General features: G+C 48.0%; 2 protein-coding genes across 3 annotated transcripts; both read left to right on the forward strand.

Annotated features, from left to right (window-relative positions):
• Positions 1 to 247: 247 nt before the first annotated feature.
• On the forward strand, positions 248 to 4,136 carry btbd17b (BTB (POZ) domain containing 17b). Its single transcript, XM_036552765.1, has 3 exons — positions 248 to 341; positions 1,912 to 2,200; positions 3,037 to 4,136. Exons 1-3 carry the CDS (start codon positions 248 to 250, stop codon positions 4,121 to 4,123), a joined length of 1,470 nt encoding a protein of 489 aa, XP_036408658.1. The 3' UTR covers positions 4,124 to 4,136.
• A 2,222-nt stretch (positions 4,137 to 6,358) lies between these two features.
• On the forward strand, positions 6,359 to 18,693 carry LOC118794285 (dual specificity mitogen-activated protein kinase kinase 6-like). 2 transcript variants are annotated; one of them, XM_036552508.1, is made up of 12 exons: positions 6,359 to 6,670; positions 11,610 to 11,676; positions 12,516 to 12,564; positions 13,120 to 13,233; positions 13,712 to 13,831; positions 14,261 to 14,377; positions 14,958 to 15,009; positions 15,145 to 15,272; positions 15,893 to 15,970; positions 17,056 to 17,195; positions 17,431 to 17,476; positions 18,532 to 18,693. In XM_036552508.1, exons 1-12 carry the CDS (start codon positions 6,565 to 6,567, stop codon positions 18,607 to 18,609), a joined length of 1,095 nt encoding a protein of 364 aa, XP_036408401.1. In that variant the 5' UTR covers positions 6,359 to 6,564; the 3' UTR covers positions 18,610 to 18,693. The 2 variants fall into 2 exon arrangements, with proteins under 2 accessions (XP_036408401.1, XP_036408400.1); XM_036552507.1 differs by having other exon boundaries at positions 6,359 to 6,655.
• Positions 18,694 to 23,732: the final 5,039 nt, after the last annotated feature.

Raw genomic sequence — 23,732 nt, forward strand, 5'->3', positions numbered from 1 at the left:
AAAAAAACCCAACTTAAAAAAAAAAAAAAATCAAAACGGTCGTCATGGCAACAGCCCTGCCAGATTCCACCAATCGATGGGGTGCGCGAGGCTGGCGGGGACGGACCGGCGTCCTACATAAAGAGCGTGGGACAGGGGAGCGGGAGCAGCACACGGGACAGACCCCCTGATCCAGAACCAGCTGAGCAGCAGCACAGCACCCGGGTGCCCCCGAAAAAAAAACGAAAAAATCAAAAAGACAGCAGGAATGGCCACGGCGCTGGGAAGAAGCGTGTCCGTCCCGGTCTGCATGGCGGCTCTGCTCATCGCCCTCAGCGTCCGCGCCGCCACCGTCGGTGGAGGTAAGGTGACGTCCCGACACCCCTCCGGGTGCATTCCGAAAACTCTCCGGGGGGATGGGGGGGCCCAGGGGGGCTGCTCGAGCTGTCTTACCTACACACCCCCTGATCCACTCATCCCATCCTGAGCTGAGCTGGTGGGATGTTACGGTAGCTGTCCTGGTGTCTCTGAGCCTTCTCGGGGTGAGAGGGAAGCTGTTAGATGGGAGAGTGCTCCGCATGCAGACAGCTGTCAGAGAGCCAGGAATGGGACCCCACACTGCCCCCAGCAGGCAGACGGGGAGACTTGCCTGGTTATCGGCAGAGTTCCTGTTTCTCCCTCTCACACCCCTCAGGTCAGCATTGTTGAAAAAAAAAAAAACCTGGGTTTTATCTCTGAGATCACAGGAGCACTGTGCTCTGCGGTCATCTGAATTCAGCCCAGACCAAAGCCTGTTCGCTGTCTTTCACTGGTCTGAGATCAGCGGGGAAGCCTTGAACCTGAACATGTTCAGAGGCCAGAAGTGGCTGTGTTGTTCTGTGTTGTGTCAATTTCTGGCTGTCTGCAAAGAGGTGAATCAGTTTTGTTTCTGCCCAGTGGAGGCCTAAATACGGAACTGTTCATGTGTAGCCTCTGTTGGAGTGGGAACAAATAGCGCCCCGCACAAATTAAAAACGGACAGCAGTGAATGTTGATTGCAAATAGATACTCAGCTAACTGCTTCTCGGTGTAAATATATCACTTCCACAGATACATGCTGTCATGAACTGACATCTTTTTCCTTTCAGTTGAAACAAATTTGAAGAACAATGAATCAAAACTAAACTGAAATCAGTTAGAGTGAAACGGGGGTAATTAGTTTGAGAGCTGATGTCCCAGATGTGACAGGAGGTTGTAAATGGATCATCAGTGCACCTGCTCCAGAGCAGCGGTTTGTCTGAACTGGCGGTGCGGACCAGCAGCGATGATTTGAAGTCAACTCCCTGCCTCCCTCTCTGCTCCGAGTGGGCAGCTGGCTTATGCGTCTCTCATTACAGCTCACTGCCAGACGCAGCTGCTGACCTTGGAAGCAGCAGACTGTGTTTGGTGACGGAGCAAAGAGCCTTTTTGGAACTGGGCGGCTCTGGGGATCAGATCTTACGCTAATTTCTGTGGCTGCTAGGAAACCTGATGAGCAATTACCCCCGCTAGGCGGCGAGCCAGTCCATGACAGAGTCATTACCCATAGTTCAGCTTTGTACGTGCAGGATGCTGTGTAGAAAGGCAGTGAGCACCATTAATTAGAGGCCTTGTGGCTCAGATGGGAAACTGCAACCTTAGAGATGGAGGCTCACCCCTCAGAATTGTTTGGTGTTCGATGGCAGAACTTCGGTGGCATCACCGACATCACCGGGAGTTACGTTATGAGGTCGGCTGTATGTTTCAGCGTTTAATTTGGTTAGTATTTCTCAATGGATTAGCCTGTGGGTCAATATCTGCTATTTGAAAATATCTGATTTTCCCCAAACTATAAATCCGCAGCGGGTGTTTCGTTTGGGACAGATCGAGTGATTGACTGGCTGTTGATCCAGTGGGTTGTGTGATCTCGTCCCGCAGCTGCCCTGAAGCCTGAGGGAGCTGTGGAGAATGGCTGGGCCATGATCAACCATTCCATGGCGCTGGTGCAGCGGATGGAGGCGCTGCTGGCCCAGGGGAACGGCAGTGACGTGGTGCTGCGGGTGCAGACCGTCAGCTCGGACGAGGTGAAGGTGGTCCAGGCCCACGCCCTGGTGTTGGCCATGCAGAGCGAGGTGTTCGACGACCTGCTGCAGAACCGCAACGGCAGCACCCTGGTGCTGAGGGAGCCGCCCGAGTGCGCCGCCGTCTTCGACAAGTTCATCCGGTGAGGGGGCAGGGCCGGGAGGGGCTGGGCGGAGCCGGTGGGGCAGGGAGGGGCTGGGCTGGGTGGAGCCGGGTGGGGCCAGGCTGGGTGGGGCTTGGCAGGACGGGATGGGAGGGGCTAGAATTGTTTTGGGGTGCATGGTAAGGCATGTTTCAGGGATATGGAGGGCAGGTTAGGGTATGGATATTTAAGTGTGGGGAAATAGTGGGACATACTAGTGTATGGTTTGAGGCATGGCAATGTGTTAAACTGTAAGCATGGCCAAGCAGGTGTGAGAGTGAAGGACATGAGGAATTGTCCTTCCCTACTAGAGGCTGACAGATCATCTTAAAAGCCCGTTTTGCATCATGGGCTAAATGCTCCATCTAGTGGCGGATCTCAGCATTACAGCACCGGGATGCGCAAACAGCTTCACACGCAGGAGATGAAGAGCGAAGGAGATAAATGTGTTGCTGTCAGTCCTAGATCGGATAACACCCGTATGATGAAGTGGTGGAATGAGGGAACCCTGTGTAGGGTTGTGGGTTCACATCCCAGACAAGACTGTAGGCCTAACAGACAGCTGTTTCTCCTTTTTAATGCACTCACCCACGTTCTTTTTCACAAGATTTGTACAGATTGACCTAGAGCAATGCAATGGAAACAATTTGAGCAACTTGAGCTCTTGAGTAAAACTGCATTCTCAAGATTTTTACCCCTCCAGAGCTGAGTCCAGAGCCCTAACAAGCCCTTGTGTCCCTCTCATTGGCTGTCACCTGTCATACGTCTTCTCTTATTGGCCGGCACCCTCACAGGTAGCTATAATGTCTCCCCTCATTGGCTGGTGTCTGTCACAGGTACCTGTACTGCGGTGAGATCGCTGTCAGCCTGGACCAGGCCACACCCCTGCACAAGCTAGCCAGTAAGTACCGGGTGTGGGCTCTGCAGCAGGGCTTGAGTCTGTACATGCGTCAGCACATGGCTAGCGACTCGCCCGGCGGCCACGTGGTGGGCTGGTACCACTACGCCATGCAGACGGGCGATGCGGCTCTGCGGGACAGCTGCCTGCAGTACCTGTCCTGGAACCTGTCGGCCGTGCTGCAGAGCGCGGAGTGGGGCTCCATCAGCGACGACCTGCTCCTGTCCCTGCTGCAGCGGTCCGATCTGGTGCTGCACAGCGAGCTGGAGCTCTTCGAGGCGCTGGAGGCCTGGATCGGGCAGAACCAGCCCGGCGGGCTGACGGCGGAGAGCGCCCTGCGGGCCATCCGCTACGGCATGATCCCCCCACAGCAGCTGTTCCGCCTGCAGAAGCAGTCGCCCCTGCTGCTCAAGTATTACGAGTCGGTGCGCGACCTGCTTTTCCTGGCCTTCCAGTTCCACGCCGCCTCCCCGCAGCAGCTCGCCAAGTACTTCGACGTTAACTGCAGCCTGTTCACGCCCCGCAACTACCTGTCGCCCGCCTGGGGCTCGCCCTGGGTCATCAACAACCCCACCCGCGACGACCGCAGCACCAGCTTCCAGACGCAGCTGGGCCCCAGCGGGCACGACTCGGTCAAGCGGGTGACGTGGAACGCCCTGTTCTCGCCCCGCTGGCTGCCGGTGGGCATGCGGCAGCCGTACGGTGGCGAGCACAACGGCGCCGTGCAGCCCGCCCGCGCCGACCCGGGTGCCGGCCACCCCCGCATCATCGTCACGCCCGCCACCTCCAGCGCCGACTTTGCCGGCGTCAGCTTCCAGAAGACGGTGATTGTGGCGGCACGGCAGCAGGGCAAGCTGGTGGTGAGACACGTCTACAACTTCCACCAGAGCACTGAAGAGACAGGCGACTTCCTGGCCGAGGCCGACCTGCAGCGGCGCGGGTCCGAGTACCTGATCGACGGCTCCCTGCACCTGCACATCGTGGTCAAGCCCCTTTACCACAGCCTCATCGTGGCCAGGAAGTGAAACCCCACCCAACTCCACCCCCCCACCCTCATCCACCCCACCCTGAGCCTACCACACCCTATCGTCACACACACATACACACACGTGCACACACACCCGTGCACACACACACACACTCACACATGTACACGTACACACACACACACACACACACACACACACTCACACATGTACACACACACACATACACTCACACACACACACACACACACATACACATGCGCACACGTACATACACACACACACACACACACACACACACACACACGCAACACTCTCATATCACTGCCCTTTGTTGTGACTGGAAAGGATCCCAAAAGCTTCTCTCCTTCTGCGGTACATGGACCCTCTGATTTCCCAGTGTCCCTTTTTCTCTTCAGATTATCTTACGACTGCTGACAACTCAGTAGGAAGTTGTCTGGTGCTAAATGCTCTCTGTAATGTTTCTGCTTTACACTCTGCGGGGCTTTCTGTGGGCCTGCACCGCTGGGCTTAAGATAAGAAACCATTATGACCCAGGGTGAGATTCTGGGACCTCTCCTGGTGGCCAGCACAGTGCTGTTTTGTGTATGCATAAGACCTAGAGATGCTTGTCATTTATTTTACGTCCCACAAGCCACTATATGACCTTGCCTTTCTTGTTTACACGGGATGGTTTGTACTCAGAGTGCATATTTGAAACATGCAGCGCTATCCTCATATTTGAGCTAAATTGCTGAGCTGCTATTGAGGTGAAGAGTCTGTCTTGCATTTTATTTTCTGTTGTTGTTAATGTCGGAAACTCCCCATTTTGAAGGTGCTATCATTCCCCTGCCGGTGCGAGAACGTGCTTAATACACCGCAAACATGCATCCACACAGCTGTGTGCTCCTGCAGAAACACACATTACAACATCACGATGCATGGTGCACACACGGGTTTACATGCACTCACAGAAACAGCATCTATTTTTAATTGTGCCAGATCACCAAAGCCACCTTTCTGACACAAGCCCACTCACTTCCCCGACTTGCAGATGATGTCAATCCCCTGTGATTCCGCAGCCATTATTCTTTCAGACATAATTAGCTTGTGTCTCCGGGTAATTATTTAATTTCCGTTATCAGTTATTGCATTTCTTTTACTAATAGTAGTTTTTAGGATTATTATTATCTTTTTTGTGCTCTGTTCATGCTTCCCTGTGTTTTGTGAGAGTGAATATTTGTATGCATCGCAGGAGAGTGGAATTATGGGAAAAGTGAGCAGCGCTGGCTACAGCCAGAGTGCGAATTGAATGAGTGCCAAGGTTATTTATTTATGTTACCGCTTCTCTTTCCCTTCACAAATAAAGAGAAAGTGTCTTTTTCTCACCGCGTTGTCCAGTTTTTGATATAGAGCCTGTCCAGTTCACCTCCCCCATAAAAAGGAAAGACATTTAATCATAGCATCCCCCTCCCAAATAAATAAATACAATAAAGCAAACAATGAACGTTACGCTAAATCAATAATAACTGCATCCTAACATTAAGTTGTAATGAAACCCGGGACAGTCCTCACACTTCGCACGGGTCAGGTTTACGGACTGACTCTCGCGCTGTTATGTAAACAGAAAGGCACGACGGTTTCCGCGTGTTACCTGCGCGAGGCCCCTGCAGACCGGACAGACTCGTTCGGTTGCACAATAAGCCGGACCGGAAACAGTGGCTTCAAAGGGATGCCCGAGTTTTCCTGTGATACATTGCCAAGAGGTTACTGGCTACAGCCGTGCAAATAGTGAATTACGACGCACGTTTTCTTTTTCATAATGTCAGTAGCTTAAGTTACTTCGAAAGCTGCAAAATGCAACTTGCAAGAAGTTGCAAAATGAAGACAAACGTTTTAGTGCTTATATAATGTTAATTTTAGACAAAAATGAATAAAAACATGCTGGAACCAGACAACCCTTACGAAACCTTTTAATTTCTTATGAAATGTAATTCATTTAAAAAGAAATGCTACAGAATTTCAGATGTAATTAAAAAAATAGGAAAATCCACGCATTCGGTGAAACGAACAATCACAGCACACTACAGAAAAAAATGTAAAAAATACATTTGGAAAAAAAAATCTGGTCCGTTTTTTTTCCACATGATTTTTTTCCCAACGCCCTGGACTACGTATCCCATGATGCCGTTCGTTCTGGGCAGGAAGAACGTCTTTTTCACTCAGACTATCACTGATCCAAGTTACAGGCTTTCAGCTTCCAGCCCTGGCCCGTCATGTAAGTGCAGCGGAGCGTTCCTTGCGCCAGTAATCGTAAAATTCCACGTCCAGGGCTGCTTTGCAAGGCGTGCATTCCTGCTTTCACTCACTGCACGGAAACCTGCAGCCTGGAGGCAAAACCCCTCCAGTTGCATGAAGATCGGAGTTCTAATTTTGCATCTTTGTTGCAAGGCAAGCCGCTGAAGCTCCAGAGCGAGGGGATGGAGGGAGGGAGGGAGAGAGAAGGCAAAGACTTGTGTGCTTCCCCTCCCCCTCATCAAAGCAGAGGGGAGATGTCTGTGCCGAAGGGAGGTAAGAACGTTTCAGGCGATTTGTGCAAAACCGTAAACATGCAATCAAGGCTGCATACTTTGCAAAGCGCATTGCCGCAGGGCTCGTTGTGCCACGGCATGCTCAAGCGCTGGGTTTTAAAGGGATCGGTTGCATTTCCTGTTTGGGATCTGCCCTTTTGCAGAGTTCCCGGTAAGACGATGCTTGCAGCAGTAGTTCTGATGCGTTTTGACGCTATGTGCATTCTTCGAACGGGAGTTGCTCCAGCTAGTTAGCGTATCATTTGGAACTCACACAGCCTAGTTCGGAAACGAATTTGCCTATTGAACATGTTTTTGAATTTTAAATGTCTTTTAAAAGACAGCTTTCCCTCAGCTTAACACAATAAAAATTTATTCAGCTCGTGCATCTGCAATTTATCTGCAAGGTGCATCGACCATTTATGTTGTTAACAGTTTGTGGGTTGGTAACATATCGGTGGCGAAGTTTGTCGAGTCAGTATGAAATCTTAAGCGTACACTTCACTCTATCAGTCGAAAGCCTCCTTCTGGCAGCAGTAAATAGATGATTCTTTAGAATATAACAGCCCTAAAAATAGAGGGTTTGCTGCAAACGTCAACTGCCAACAAAGCAGGTCCCGGAAACGGGCTATTAAAATAACGTGTCTCCAAGCAAAATCTCATTCAGCGGTTCGTAGCATGCCATTCAGGTTTTAAACACGCCGTCCATAATTGGAGCATGACCACACGGACAGTGCACTTCGCCATGTCAACCATGTAAAAGGAAAAAAAAAGTCAACTTGTCAGTGACGCACGATTGCATGCTTGCAATACTTTACATTTTTAAAATATCTAATTATGTTTGGCACGTGAAAGGATTTACAGAGCCTGCCAGGGAATATTATTGTTCGCACAGTTCAGGTAATTGTACAGGAACATTTTGAGAGCAACGTTCAATTAGGGATCGTAAAATTTGACAGCTATTAAAATTCAAGCAATTTACTTGCAAACCAGTGTATTTTCACAAAAGTAGTATCAGAACTTAAATTAGAGGCTAGATGTTTCTTAAACTAATGAAAGCTTTGCTGGTCCTTTTTTGACAAATCCAAAAAACCAAATTTTCTGGAGGGCTGTCTTGCATATTGAGTTTATCTACCCTCTCATAACATTTTAACATTTGGTCAAGCTGCAGGGTTGGTACCCCGCAGACCCGGGTTCGAGGCCGGGTGGGGTGACTGCTCTCACCCTTCGCTACAGAGCTCCTTATTGATTATATTTGTTTAGTACTGTTTAATGCTTGTTTAATGCTGATCTTTAATGCTGAAGTTGCGATTAAATTAGCTATTTCTTCAGGTCCTTCGCTACACCCGTGTATGTTAAGCATTGAATAGATGTGTAAGTAATACCTAGTTGTCCTAATTTTTTTTTGTCTGTTTTGTTGAACAAATGAATCTTAACCTTTGATTTGTAATGTAGACTTAGGCGCTTCCTGATAGGTCCTGAAGTTGACGATTGTCCAGAAATGTCAAACCCAGATTGATTTTCAGTAGATGGCTCGAGCATACTCTCATACACGCGTGGGCACACACATACGTGCACGGAAAGGCACAGTCACACAACCGCACATGCTAACACATAGCACATGCGCATACGGGCACACACAGACACACACGCACAGTGGGTCCCCAGGCCTAGAGAATGGTGTCTCTAATGAACTGCAGCCTCCTTTGATGAGGTGTGTGATTGGCAGGTGACAGCTCTTGGCTTGGAGACTTGTCGTCCCCCCCCTCAAAAAATACTCCAATGCATCACTGTGGATCCAGCATATGTCATGCTGTCTGTGTTTTAGCTTCTCATCATAGTGCCTTTTTATCAACAGCTGGACTGTCACAGTTGTTATTATTTGTACTAATATCAATAATTATAACAACAACTCAACTTATTATTATTATTTATTATTATTAATTTAGCTGGCATTAACAGAAGCGAGTTATAAAGCTAATATGGCAGAATGCATGAAATGAAATGCACATAACACGCACAGAAACGACACCAAAAGTAGGTACAGAACAGCTAAATTTAGAATGAACAGCATTAAAATGAAAGCAGTGTTATCATCAAAGTTTATGACAGTGAAAACGTAGAGCCCAGCAATGATCTTGAATGTTTAAATAACACTAAAGAGAATGCAGAGCCTGACAATGATCTTCAAAAGGGACATCAGCATAATCATACTGTGCAAAGTGTGTCAGATAAAGATCTATAACCATGACATGATCTCTCCCTCAGCACAGAGGCAGAGAGAGGGTGGCAGAGTGCTGGCATATTTAAAGAGCCCCCTGTCAGCACACCTGTTGAGCTTTAAAAAAAGTTCCTTCCTTCCTGATGAGGTGACACTGTTGAATAAAACATCAGCCACACTCTCCTCGCACACACACACCCCTTCGCTGAAGAGGAGAAGCAAGGTCAGCGATTGCATTTCAGAACTGACGTCTTATGAGGAGGGCAGTTTGTTAACAGCCTGCCGGTTAAGTGTGCCGATAAGCCTGGTTTGTTATTTCCCTTCCCAGCCCTGTTCCTAATCCACCTCCTTCATCCCCGTCGCACGTAGTTCGCGGGTGGTTTCCTTTACATGGGGCTGTTGCAGGGGATTGCGGTGCTAGTGCAGAGCGTTTAAATTTGTTTTTAACCCAGGGCGCATCTGTTTTGTGTTTGAGGACGCCATTGCACGTTTTATTTTACAGCGTCTTTTTTTTCTGTGATATTTCCACGGCGGAACTTTCTTGTGCACATGGTCCCCTGTGCAGCTTTTTGACATCTAATCTGACGTTCAGTTTACCCACAAACCGTGTCGGGATCGGATACACGAGAACCCGATGGATCGCCTGGAACTCCCTGGCAAACGCCTGACAGCCACAACCCTCGAGGCCGTAGAAATGGCTCCGACTCGCCAGGGCGTCTCGTTGCAAGGGCGTGGTGTGTAGAGAGTGACCTTTCAGGTCAGCTGGAGGATAAACTCAGGGAGAAAGTAAAGGCTCACGCCAGAGGGTGGTTTGACCTGAGGGAGAGATGTTTACAGACCACTCAGGCATGTAGTGTTGCCGTTTAATTACATTACGTTATTTAGCAGACGCTCTTGTCCAGAGCGACTTATTTACAGTCGTTCACAATTTTATTGATTTATACAGCTGGATATTTACTGAAGCGGTTTTGGGTTAAGTACCTTTCCCAAGGGTACAGCAGCAGTGCCTCAGCAGGGAATTGAACCAGCAGCCTATTGGTTACAAGCCCTGCTCCTTGCCACACTGCTGCTCCAATGCATAGGAAATTGGACCTTGAAATTAATTTGAGGTTTTCGGAAAAAATAAAGCCAACAAATGATGGCAGTGATCCCCAAGGATGTTAGGTGAGACAACACTGAACAGGTGTTAAAGAAAGCAGAGGGCCATTACAAGTCCAGCTTTGGGATGTCCAATCAGACCTGTGCCGTGAGTTTCATTTCCACACACAAAAAAAGCCCCACTGGGAAGTATCATTGCACAGGAACCACAGGATGCTGAATGACATCTGAGCTCCCAAAGGGCCTTCCTGACAGCTGTATCAGAAGGACCTGCCATGTTTGGCTGTGTGAGTGTCAGCCACGCCCTGCCCCACACGTGCACATGAAGGGCCGCTCTCAGTACACACAGTGCTCACCGCACATTCCTCACACCGAGGCATCAGAAGCAGGGAGAAGACCCCTGTGAAATGGAACGATTGGTTTGGTTCCACACACCAGGTTATTGCGGGGAAGGAGTGCTAATTTTGGCATGCTCTGCCTCTTCCCCACCCTCAGCTTCTCTCTTCTTCCATTCCCCCCAACTGTGCTCTCTCTCTCTCTCTCTCCCTCTCTCTCCTCTCCCTCTCTCCCCTCTCTCTCCTTCTCTTCTTGTTTCCTTCCCTCCGCCTCCCTTTGGCTTGTGTCATGAAGAGTCCAGGAATTCCATTGAAGCATTCTTTAGATGCCTGAAGTTCTGAGCAGAACAGTAGTCAGTGTCCTGGGGGAAGGAAAAGAAAATGAAGAAAAGAAAAAGGAGAGAGAGAGACAAAGAGAGAGAGAGAGATTGTCCTTTGTGTGGAGGGTGAGAACATGGGAAATGTTAATAGGACAATGAGGAACTGCACGCAAAAAAATAAATTTATGAGGTGGTACCCCGACACAGTGACTTGTGAGCAGAACACATCACAACAGGTCACCCCAAGAAATGTCTCTGCCTGCATTTATCAAAAGAAGGTACTTTGGGTTAAATTAATGCATGATACCAGTTTAACTTCCCAATGTGGGATGATTTTGTCAGGTGCGTGAATTCTCCTTGAAACAAGCAACTTTTTGCTGCCTCGGTTATTAAGTTCTTAGACACATCCTGCTTCTCCAATACATTTCAGGCAAATATAACGATTAGTACCGTGAAACTCAGCTGCAGAGAAGACACTTATCATGTATTTTGGATAAAATATTTACGTATGGAAGATATGTATACAAATCGTCATCTTAAGTAAATGCCCCTATATGAAATGGCCATTGTCAAAGTATAAAACATTAAACAACAGACAATTGTGGAGACCTTTGTTGGCTCCGATTTAACAGCACGCAGAACTGGACAGCAGTTATATGTTATAAGAGATTTCTCTCTAATGTGTAGAGTTTACAGGAAGAATGTCATTACTTGGGTCCTCTAGCTGAAAGGTAGTTATTTTCCAGGTCAGAGGCAATTTTAAATGTTGGGAATTAATTTTTCCAAATAAAGATAAATTGCAAGATCTGGTAGTCAGACTGTGTGTAGTGTGGTACTATGCTTTTTGTCTGCTTCAGTTAATTGGAAAACAGGCAAAGGGTTTGCGTGAGGGTGTGCACTGTACATGATGAATGAATCTAACACTGAAAGGTCACCTCACTCAGTCTCACGCACGCTTCCTCACTCCTCTTCCTCTTGCAGGTAAAAAGAGGAACCCCGGGCTCAAACTCTCTAAGGAGGTGTTCGAACAGCCCCCACCAGCAGCAGGGTAAGCGCCTCCCCTTCTGCATGATCCAGAACAGACAGACACAAAGGGAGACATCAGGCAATAGGACAGCCAGGCCTGTAGGGGGCAGCAATCCATAATACCATTGTGAGCATTGTATTGCTCTGAATCCTCACTGTGACACACATGTTTGATATTTTATTTTGGTATTAGTTACTTTAGTAAAAAAAACAAACTGTGCTTTGCTTAAAGGCATAGGGAATTAATCAATGTGCAAGTTTATAGAAAGCAACTTTATGTAAAGAAGGCATTTCAGTACAGCTAAAATAATTAAGTGTTGTGGCGCAGAGCTGATTAAAGAGCTCTTGGGTTCTGAAAAAAAAAGTACAACACAAGGAATGTGCCTGGTTGGACATTAGCAAATATGAATCAGCTTTGACTGTGTGTGCTTGATATATTCATGTAAATACTTTCATAAACATGTCTTATCAACATTTTTGAGGACACTTCTTTTAATCTAGTCAGATACATGTACTAAATGCCCTTTGTAAAGTAAATGACAGATACCTGTCCAGAGCAGAAAGCTAAAGTTTATACTGTATAGCTGCAGTCCCCTGGTAGAGTATGAGGGCTGGTTTAAGGTGGACCAAATAAGTGGGTTATACATCATGTAAAATTGTTATTCCCTCCAGATTAGGGAGTCTGTTGAGCAGATAAGGAGAGTAGTGTCTTTCAGAGGCCAAGTCCAGCGCTGCAGATTACCAACTGTTAAGGAGTGGGCTAGTATTACTGTTACCATTTGCTGAGGAAATGTTCTGAAGGAAAATCCCCTGAAGGTGTCTTAACAAGCTACTTTCTTCTCTCCCCTCACCCCCCATCAGACCCCCCCGAGACCTGGACTCCAAAGCCTGTGTGAAGATCGGAGAGAAGGTAGGAGCCAGAGACCCTTGCGCTGTGTCTGCTGTTCTGCTCATGCCCTTCTAAAATGCCACCATCTTACGCTGAGCCTTGAGCACAAGCAGCATTTCCAGGCTTTGCTTAATATTAACATCCACTTGCTGCCTATCCCACTCAAGCCTGGCATCAGTTAGTGTTTAAATTTACCTTCCTGTAGTTGTCCGTGGTATGTGAACCCTCTTAATATAAAAGCCCTCTTAACATCCGTATGTCCGTAAATATCTGCACAGCAATGGAAATGTTAGCCAATGTTCATCTAATTACTGTATGTACTGTATATGTTAACTCATGTGCTACATGAATGGAAGTTTTCTCTCTATCTATCTATCTGTCTCTGTCTGTCTGTCTATCCACCTATCTGTCTATCCATATATACATCATTTTGTCTATCTGTTTATCTATCTATCTATCTATCAAAAAATATATTTTTGTGTAATAATAACATGTTGCTGTTAGCTGAACTACCCTCTCTCTCCCCTTTTTGGCCGTGTGTACTCCGCCCCGCCTTCGTCTCCCATTCTGGGTCAGAACTTTGTGGTGAAGGCGGACGACCTGGAGCAGATTGGGGAGTTGGGCCGAGGGGCGTACGGCGTGGTGGACAAGATGAGGCACGTGCCCAGTGGCGTTATCATGGCAGTGAAGGTGAGAGGGAGGGGCGGGAAGGAGCGGGTGGGTGGAGTCAAAAAGGGCCATCCTCACTGTGAAGATGTGGCCTATTTATTTTTTCCCAAAGGCATTCATGTGCTGGCATTTGTGTATGTTCTTTTCCTTTGCTTGGAAGTGTGTAATTTAAAGAAAAAAGAAATTTATGTTCCTTCAAAAATTCCCAAATGAGTCAAGAGTTAGGAATCAGACAGAACAGACTGTCATTATTAAGCATAATACTTGCTCTCTCACTCTTTCTCTCGCTCTCTCTCGTTCTCTCTCTCTCGCTCTCTCTCTGTCTCTCTCTCTCTATCTCGCTCTCTCTCTCGCTCTCTCCCTGTCCTGAGTCTGTAATTACACATGTACACATGGGCTCCTGGAGCAGATTTTCGGGAGGGCTCAGGCTTGGTGCAGCCACAGCTCCTCTGGTTCTGACTGCGCGTGTTGTGTCCCCCCACCCCACCCCCACCCCCAGCGTATCCGCGCCACAGTGAACACCCAGGAACAGAAGAGGCTGCTGATGGACCTGGACATCTCCATGAGGACGGTGGACTGCTTCTACACCGTCACCTTCTACGGAGCGCTCTTCCGAGAGGTACTCTAACCCCCTGCACTGTCAGCCAGTGTAGGGAGGTACGCCCCTAATGCCCTAGACACTCATGTAATATAGAGAAGCAGGCTCTTAATCTGCTATACCATCAGCTGATAGCCCCTAGTCGCCTGCATGGTAATGCTGTAGGGAGAGATAGGAGCCATGCAGCCTCTGTGCACACAGAGAGAGAATGTATTAGTCCCGTCCTTGTTCATCTTATGTGGAGCAATAGGGCCTTGGCACCATGCAACCTCTGCTTGTTGTGCAGTAGTCTCCTACATGGTCATCTTTTATGTAACAATAAGATTCTAGTGCCACACAGCTGTAGGTAATATAGAGAGAGAGTCTCCCCGCAGGATATCCTTGTGCAGAGAGTGGATGAGTGGTTCCACCCAGCTGTGCACCGATTGGTCCATTTATGTGTGTTGCTAGGGTGATGTGTGGATTTGTATGGAGCTGATGGACACATCTCTGGACAAGTTCTACAAGAAGGTTCTGGAGAAGGGGATGGCCATCCCAGAGGACATTCTGGGAAAGATTACCGTTTCAGTGAGTGGAGGCCACAGCATCAAGTCCTGCTTTTTCAGACCCTCAAGCCAATATATTTTATTTTAAAATACATAAATACATTATCTATGTGCTTTGAAAACAGCATCTTTATCCAAGACCACTTAAAATGCTTATAATTTAGATATGTAAGCCATTCAATGTTGAACATTTACTACAGGCAATTAAAGTGAGCTTCGTTTCTGGAGGGCACGAGCCCAGATTCAAACTGAGGACCATCAGATGATCTGAAGCACTTAACAGCAGGCTGAAACAAGCAGTATTTAATTGGAATAGTCCCTCCATTTTAGATTTACATCATTTGTCAGCCAGTCTGTTACTGTATTATGTAACCAAGCAGAGTTATGTGAAGCCGGTGCCATGGTTACCGCTAACCTCTTACTGCTGAACTTTCCCTTTCTCCTATTCACTCCCCCTCTCTGACTCCCTCTCTCTCTTCCTCTGTATTCCTGCCCTTGTTCCTCCTTCCCTGCCTCTCTCTGCATCTATTTCATCCCGCGCTTTGCCTCTGTCTCCCTCCTTCTTTCTCCCTCTTCCTTTCTCTCTCCCTCTCTCTCTGCAGATAGTAAAGGCCCTGGAGTATCTGCACAGTAACTTACAAGTGATCCACAGAGGTGAGAGATCAGCTGAAGTGTGATCAGTAGTTCAGACAAGTGTGTCTCTGTCAGAGACATTCCTGCCTGAAGATTTAATTGATACGGTGGACAGAAACATCAGATGGCCTGACGCCTCTCTCCTCTCCCTCACAGATGTGAAGCCCTCCAACGTGCTGATCAACACTCAGGGCCAGGTGAAGATATGTGACTTTGGAATCAGCGGCTACCTAGTGGATTCGGTGGCCAAGACCATGGATGCTGGCTGCAAGCCCTACATGGCGGTGAGCAGGGGCAACAGGCAGTGGGAGGAGCTGTGAGCAGTGGGTAGTGGGCAGGGTAGTGGGCGGAGCAGTGGGTGGTGGGTGGGGCAGTGAGCAGTGGGTGGAGTAGTGGGCATAGCAGTGAGCAGTGGGCAGAGTGGTGGGCAGTAGGGAGAGCAGTGGGCGGAGCAATCGAAGGTGGGCGGAGCAGTGGCATTCAACAGAGTGGTGGGCGGAGCAGTGAGTGGCAGAGGGGGTGGAGCCGGGTGTGGGGGGGGGGGGGGCATTAGCGGTGTGGGGATGTGTGATGGTGGGCATATTAAAGGAAAGAGTTCTGGAGCCGGGGGTGAAGGCTGTGTGGGAGGGGGTCTGTGGGGCTCCATGGGCACGGGAGCAACGAGGGTAAAAGCCAGTATTCGGTAACCTGAGTCACTGAAGACAGGCAAAGCCAACTGGTGTTATCCTCAACCATCCCTGCAGTTACCTCCTCTGAATCCAAGGCATGCCAACATGTTTACATGCAAATAACAGTAGTTGCAATAAATGAGTGTAATAAATCAGAGCATTAGGGGTATGGGGCGTACCCAGGAAAGGTGCTGAATGACATCAGCTTGACCTTTGCTCTCTGCTCTGTGTTTCAGCCTGAGAGGATAAATCCAGAGCTCAACCAGAAGGGCTACAACGTCAAATCTGACATCTGGAGTTTAGGAATAACTATGGTGCGTCTCTCACCTCTCTCGACTCCGGCTGCTCTGCTTCCCAGCACTGTGAAGAGCTCTCTGGATTATTACTGTGTTCAATGTACTGCTGTATGACAGCATGTCAGACTGAGGTTGAAGTGGGCACGTTTGTGTCTGTGTGTGTGTGTGTGTGTGTGTGTGTGTGTGTGTGTGTGTGTGTGTCTGTCTGTCTGTGTGTGTGTGTCTGTCTGTGTCTGTCTGTGTCTGTCTGTGTGTGTCTGTGTGTGTGTGTGTGTGTGTGTGTGTGTGTGTGTGTGCGCGCGCCTGCGTGTGAGTGTGTCTGAATATGTGTGTGTCAGTGTGTTTGTGTATGAGTGTGTTTGTGTGTGTGTGCATGCATGTGTGCCTCTGTGTGTGTGTGTGTGTGTGTGTGTGTGTGTGTGTGTGTCTGTGTGTCTGTGTGTCTGTGTGTCTGTGTCTGTGTGTCTGTGTCTGTGTGTCTGTGTCTGTGTCTGTGTCTGTGTGTCTGTGTCTGTCTGTGTCTGTGTGTCTGTGTCTGTGTGTCTGTGTCTGTCTGTGTGTGTCTGTGTGTGTGTGTGTGTGTGTGTGCGCGTGCCTGCGTGTGAGTGTGTCTGAATATGTGTGTGTCAGTGTGTTTGTGTGTGTGTGCATGCATGTGTGCCTCTGTGTGTGTGTGTTCCTCTGTGTGTGTGTGTGTCTGTGTCTGTGTGTCTGTGTCTGTGTGTCTGTGTGTGTGTGTCTGTGTGTATGAGTGTGTTTGTGTGTGTGTGCATGCATGTGTGCCTCTGTGTGTGTGTGTGTGTGTGTGTGTGTGTGTGTGTGTGTCTGTGTCTGTGTGTCTGTGTGTCTGTGTGTGTGTCTGTGTGTGTGTCTGTGTGTCTGTGTGTCTGTGTCTGTCTGTGTCTGTCTGTGTCTGTCTGTGTGTGTCTGTGTGTGTCTGTGTGTGTGTGCGCGCGCCTGCGTGTGAGTGTGTCTGAATATGTGTGTGTCAGTGTGTTTGTGTATGAGTGTGTGTGTTTGTGTGTGTGTGCATGCATGTGTGCCTCTGTGTGTGTGTGTGTGTCAGCGCTCTCCCTCAGTACATCTCCATGTCTCTTCCCCAGATTGAGCTGGCTATCCTGCGCTTCCCCTATGACTCCTGGGGCACGCCCTTCCAGCAGCTGAAGCAGGTGGTGGAGGAGCCCTCCCCTCAGCTGCCAGCTGACCGCTTCTCCCCCGAATTCGTGGACTTCACCTCCCAGTGGTACACCTATTTACCTTTCCTCTCTTTCCCCTCTCCTTTTCCATGTCGATAAGCCAGGGAGGGGCAGGGGGTCAAAGGGCCCCAGCAGCCATCTGTGAATACCTGTTTTTTTTCTCTGAATTGAGGATTCATAATGACATATCACCAATACCCCAGGCAGTGAACCTGGAAGTAATTGTTCCTCTGAGTTAGCCTGTTGCACACATACAATAAGCTCTCTGTGTGTTTGTTTCAGCCTAAAGAAGAATCCCAAAGAGAGGCCAGCCTACACAGACCTCATGGTGAGAACCGAAGCCTGATTGGCTATTACGTGTCCCATAATACAGCATTCAAACTCATCATTGTTCATCATTCATAAATGTACTGCATTATATTATATTTCTTGCAACGTATTGCGCAATGTGTATTTATCAAACCAGAACTAAACTGCATTGGTTTGAAAAGTGAAACTGAAAGGCAGACATTGGCTTAATTTTTTGTTTTAGACACAGTTCTTGCAACTGTCCACTAGAGAGCACACTTGCCCCGTTTTGTTTCAACTGTTTACCTGTGGATCTAGCTAGAAGACAATCCCTGGTTTTATGACGCATTGCTTTCCTGGAAACACCATCATAACCCAGCTCATCGGGAATTAAATCTTACTTTCTTATAGATTATCAGCGGAAGTTATGTTTCTGAACACTGGATGGAAAGGTCAGATAATATGGACCACTGAAAGGACAGATAAATATGTGATATTAATATGGTATAATATTTGTACCCATAGATATACCTACACATCAAGTACATATTCAGTTGTGTGATGGTCTGAGAGTGACAGTCTGCACAGAAGCTCAAGAATTAACAGTATTTGTCTCAATGACCATTTAGCTGCAGGTCAGACAAGACACAGGATGAAACACATGCATTTCCTTCACCTCCCTCTAACAATATGAACAGAGATTGCTGTAAACTGGATTCTTGTAAGAGGAACTGCCTGCTTATCAGTTTTTCAATTTTGCTTTCTGTGGCACTGTAGTATACCGTTAAGGAGCTTGTAACCGAAAGGTCGCTGGTTCGATTCCCCACTGGGGCACTGCTGCTGTACCCTTGGGCATATTACTTAACCCAGAATTACCTTAGCAAATATCTAGCTGTATGAATGGATAACATATAAGAATTGTAACCTTTGTAAGTGTCTCCAGATAAGAACATCTGTTAAATGACAACCTGTGCCTGTTTACCTGTTCAGGTATGATTTCGCAAATGCAACATGCTTCAGTGTGTGTATGTATGTGTGTGTGTGTGTGTGTGTGTGTGTGTGTGTGTGTGTCGTATTTTACCTCTTGTTCTGCAGCTGCATCCTTTTTTCACCCTCCACGATGCCACAGAGACAGACGTTGCCTCCTTTGTCAAGGTCATTCTTGGGGACTGAAGGACATGGCCTGTGGCTCCGCCCACATGCCGCTGGGGAGGCGGGACTGCGCTGCCCCAATGCACCAATCCCCACTCAGAGAACCCACCGACTGACAGCTGCCTGTGCTGAAGGGTCTCTGAGGCCAACACTGGACTTTACCCGTGGACCTCCAGATCTCTGAAGAAGGAGGGGTGGTGGGGGTGGGGGAGGGTGGGGGTTTTTGGGGGTTTGGGGGAGGCGGAGGGGTCACAGGGGAACAGGCCTCTCTTTAGCAAATACAAAATGTAATAGCTACATCTCAGGGCCTGTAACCTGGGGGTTTCGGGCTCAGTTCCCTAGTTGGGCGCTGCTGTAGTGCCAGTGAAGTGGATCAGGTGCACAGTCTAAGCTGTGTAAGCAGTCCTGGTCAGTGGTGCTGTCCACTCGCCCCTGGCCTCCTGGAGGGCTTCTCCTCTCTCCTCTCTGTCCCTCCTCATTTCTGCTGGGGGCGTCATGCTGCATGCCGGCTTGGCTGCTTTGTCACCTGCGAATCTCTCCTGGACACACTGACGTGTGTTTAACAAACATGCAGACAGAGATAAACTGAAATTGTGTGCAGTATCAGTAATTATAATGTGTCAGTAATTACAATATAACTGATAGGTGTATGTATATGTGGTCTCCCAGGCGATTTTCCACGTAACGTGTCATGCAGTATGTGAGTAGCTGAGTGCACGTGTGAGTCACCTGCAGAGGTAGGACATGTCGCAGCAGAAAGGATGTGCCGTCAGTTTCTACTCCAGCTGCGCTGTGGGAATGTACGTGCCAGCTGCTGAGGGGTCAACGAGGGGTCAAACGCGCCTGTGCAAAGGTCAAAGTTCAAAGGTTGAAGGGATGTTCTTAGGTGTCCGGTAGAGGAAGGGCAGGAAAGGCAAGGCAGCTGACCCCAAGGAAGCCCCTAGCAACATCCCCCCCCCCCCACCCCCCCAGGGAACACCCCCCCTACCCCCCACCCCCAGCAGAGTCCACAGACGGGCCTCACTTTTTAAGTGAACAGAACTGGGATTGGTCCAGCTGTCAAAAGTGTGAACATGCAACACGCAAACACACATGTACAGTTTGTCCATGTAACGTGTTCAAACCTACTGTCTCCTCCTCTGTTGAGCCAATGTTGTTATTATTATTATTATTATTATTATTATTAATAATAATAATACATTTTTTGGTTTCCCTAACTGCTGTTTTCCCCTCAATGACTTTACTTGGGTGTTTTTGTGTGTTTATTTTTGGAGTGTGTGAATCCGCGCTGTGCTTCGGGCGTTGGCTCAGATGCCTGCTCCGCACTGTGGAATGGGGACAGAGACGCCCTCGCAGAGAGATGGCTTCAGACAGGACAGGCGCTGTGTGTTGAAATCATCCCCCCCCCCGCTGCTGCTGCTGCTGCTGCTGCTGCTGGTCTGGAGGTGTGGAGTGTACACATCATATGAGGCTGCACTGGACGTAACTCAGGTTCTGATTCCCTGCTTTAAAAACACCCCCACCCCGTCCCCCTCACCCCCACCCTCGTCCCCCTCACCTCCGTCCCCTGAAGGACATGGCCTCTGGTGTTTCGATGTGTTTCGTGTGCAGGGAGGAGTCATGAATCAGTCTCCGCCCTCCAGCCGCTCAGCCCCGCCCTTCAGATTGGAAAAAGAGCCACACAGCTGAGCCACCTGAGCCCCCCGTCCCTGCACCCAACACCCCACCCCCCACACCCCCCCCCCCCCCCCCCTGCGGTTTCCAAGGGTAACGGAGAGACACGCCCTTCTCCGCCTCCCGCCATGTGGGGATGGCAGACGTGATCGCGGCTGTTGCCGTGTCCCACGCACTCATGGCAGCGAATCTCTGGCTTTCCTCAGTTCGCGAGCACCTCAGTGTACCAGCTGACATGGCAACGGTGGCTTCACGAGAGGGACAGCAGGGCTGGTCTCACTATAGAATGATCTCTACAGAGCTTGCTTGTCTCACCATAGAATGATCTCTACAGAGCTCATCTTACTACAGGTGATCTCTACAGTGCTGGTCTCACTACAGACACTGGTCTCACTGTAGACCTCTGTGTCATCCACCACAGTCTTTGCGTACAGAAAAGGGACTTAGACCTCCAGAAGAAAAAAAAAACATAAGACTTAATTTTGTGTTTTTATAAAAGAAAACATTAGGACTTGCTTTAAGAATGTGATGTTTTTCCTCCGTGGGGAGAGCTTTGTGCTCTGTGCTGACCGTATTGTACCTGAGGCAGGAACATGGAGAAGTCATTTTTCAACATTTGTTCCATTGCAGCGTCCGGTTTGGAGAGGGGTTAAATAAACGCTTGCGTGTGTCACATCCAAAGCATAAATGCCTGGTGCGTTTCCATCTCTCTCTGTCTCTCTGTCTGCCTGTTGTCCTCTGCACTTCTCTCTCATGTTTTTTTGTCTCTCCTCTCTGTCTCTGCCTCTCTTTGTCCCCACCCCTCTATATTGTCTTTCTTTCCCCATCTCTCTCTCCCTCCTCTCTCTCTCTCGTTCCCTCCGCCTCTGTGCATTCTCTCGATTGGCCCGGACAGGCCTGGCTGTGATGGAGGGAGAGAACGGCCCGCTTCGCGGTGTCTCATGACCAGGGCCGGCGTGCCAGGCCTTGACGGGTCAGCTCATCACTTAATTTACACTTTTTAATCGTATTTCAGTCTCTCCGGCTCTTCTGACAGGGGCTGTGCCGTGAACCCAGGGGCCACGTGAGGGGCCTTCCTCTGAAGGAGGATAGCTGGGTGGGTCATGCTGTGTTTGGGATGGGAGAACCGGAAGTCCTCTGAAGGAGGATAGCTGGGTGGGTCATGCTGTGCGTGGGATGGGAGAGTCAGGCCCCGTTGTTGTCTAAGAGTATCAGAACTTTTGGTTTTGTTTTCTGTTCAGCACTCTCCTACCAAAACTTGATTCACAACATTTTTTTTTTCTTTTTTTTTTTGCAGAATCAATAGGAAAAATAACTGAGTATCTAAGTGGCTTTCACGGTTTTTTTTCTAATGTCAGAAATCCTTACAAAAAAGTAATATATGTTCAAATCTAAATGTAAGGAAAATATTTTTAATATGTCTTGATATACAGCGTATATTTGAAAACATGAATAACTGCCATGTTCAAAAGCTTTCATCCTCATATATTGCAGACTGTATTTCAAAGTTTATATGTATTGTCAAATGCATTTTATTTTGAATATCATATTTTACGATATATTGACCTATGCTACTTTTTCATAAGGCAAGAGTGCCTCATTGGAACTGTCCAGGTGTTCAGTGTGGAAGAAATGTGTTTGTCTTCATGCGAAACTGCAGAATGACTGCTGCCTGCCTTTGCGGCTTGTATCCCGGGACACTGGCATTGCACTCAGGTGCAATAAAATGAACCATTGTACTGTACTGTTGCTGCACTAGCATTGCTGAGATCATTTTCAGTTTCTGGTCATTTGCCTTTTGTGAATTTAGGCCTGTGTTGAACCTAACTGCACTGTGCTTTGTCCTGAACCTCAAGTATAATATTCAAACAAGTTTTATTTCTTATGGGTTCTTACACAATTGTGTTCTGTCAGAAAAAAAGTCCTTGCCTTTGAGTGGTGCTTGAATTCAATCACTCAAAGCAAAGGACCCAGTCTCATTCTGCTCAGATTGAATAAATGCGCCTGTTTATAAATTGTTAATTTAATGATGGAGAGAGCGTGTGCTGTGGATATATATATTTTTTAATTATTATTTTAATTTTTCATGTTGTATACTACAGGTGATTTGTTAGTGACGTGTCTTTAAAGCTTGAATTCTGGATGTGTGTGAGAGTGTCGCAGTTTGTTCCTTTGTAATGTTATGAAGCACTAAAAACGCCACGATCTGAACTGGCGAATGTATACCCAGTGGCTTTTGCTTTGTGTTTTAGGGTTAGAAATTCAGGTTGGTCTTCAGGTTTAAATTTGTGTTTGACGCTGAGGGTCGTGGTTGGGTTTAGGGTCAGAATGTTTAGGGCTGAGGTTACTTCCTGATGTTTTAATGTTTTCAGGATGTCATATCCATGGACAAAATGGCTTTGGGTGAGACTGCTCTTTTGTGGGGCGTGTCCGCATGTCTCCGTGTCTGTATGCCGTACCCCTCTGGATAGGGGGCCAGCAGAGACACATAGTGCTCAGGGTCCCCACGTAAGGTCGCTGTCTGCAGCTGTGGATGGCCCGCAGGTCTGATGATGTAATCTCGCTACCTGAGACGTGTCGGTGCATGAGTCATCACGACGGAGGAGGCCCCAGCCACACACACCGACACAAGCATCCATTTCCCCGGCAACCGTTGCCAATCTGCGATTTTTCTGGGCCTGTGCGTAAACAGCTCTGGCCTTTCCTGTGTTTACAAGGAGAAGGACCTCTCTGTGAATCACTTTCATCTGTTTGTTTTTTTATTTGATATAAGAATCCATATTTCCTGATGTGATTAATCAAACTTTGTTTTGCTGTCTGTGCAGAAGCGATGATACAGAAATTGTGTGGAAGATGTGTATATTTTGGGGGTGGGGGGGTGGGGGGGAGAGTAGGGTTTGTTTTTGTTAGATTATCTTGAGTCACAGATATTCTTTGCTTTTTTTTTGACGCTTGTTGGAGAGGGTGTGCTTTTGTCAGTCTCCCGAAGCTTATCCCTGGCTGGTGTAAGTCCTCCAGTCCTGTATTTGTATCATCTGCTCATTTTGCAGTGGTGTGGAGTTCTCGTCACATGTGGGTGTCTCTAGAAGGCGTTCGCAGTGCAGAGATTAATGTTCGTTCTGTCCATTTCGGGGTGGATTGTGCCTGTGTGGCAGTTTCAGATTGCCCGAACTTGATTGTGTGAAATTAAAAGGATCGTGTTAACTCAATACAAGAGGTATTTTTTCACAATATTCAAAATGTGTCTATTCATTTGTTTCACTGATTTGGGTCATTGTGGGATGTGGGGGTTACTCAGCTTGGTACGTGCAGGAACTTTCATGGACATTAGAGCATCACCTAATTTCTTAGCCTACCAAACAGTCAAAGTTCCAAACCTTCTGCTACTTCTGAATCCCTCTTTCCTGACCACACAATATTCCAGCTTCGGAGTTGTTAACGTTTATGTAACAGGAAAAGTCATTGTCCAA

Source organism: Megalops cyprinoides, chromosome 19 (assembly GCF_013368585.1).
Source record: "Megalops cyprinoides isolate fMegCyp1 chromosome 19, fMegCyp1.pri, whole genome shotgun sequence".
Classification (NCBI taxonomy): domain Eukaryota; kingdom Metazoa; phylum Chordata; class Actinopteri; order Elopiformes; family Megalopidae; genus Megalops; species Megalops cyprinoides.

Excerpts from the sequence above, each read along its gene's own strand:
- btbd17b (XM_036552765.1), top strand. The coding sequence starts at position 248 with ATGGCCACGGCGCTGGGAAGAAGCGTGTCCGTCCCGGTCTGCATGGCG. Across the intron at positions 342-1,911 it reads CGCCGCCACCGTCGGTGGAG|CAGCTGCCCTGAAGCCTGAG; the intron begins GTAAGGTGACGT and ends GATCTCGTCCCG. Across the intron at positions 2,201-3,036 it reads GTCTTCGACAAGTTCATCCG|GTACCTGTACTGCGGTGAGA; the intron begins GTGAGGGGGCAG and ends TGTCTGTCACAG.
- LOC118794285 (XM_036552508.1), top strand. The coding sequence starts at position 6,565 with ATGGAGGGAGGGAGGGAGAGAGAAGGCAAAGACTTGTGTGCTTCCCCT. Across the intron at positions 17,196-17,430 it reads GTGGACTTCACCTCCCAGTG|CCTAAAGAAGAATCCCAAAG; the intron begins GTACACCTATTT and ends TGTTTGTTTCAG. Across the intron at positions 17,477-18,531 it reads CAGCCTACACAGACCTCATG|CTGCATCCTTTTTTCACCCT; the intron begins GTGAGAACCGAA and ends CTTGTTCTGCAG.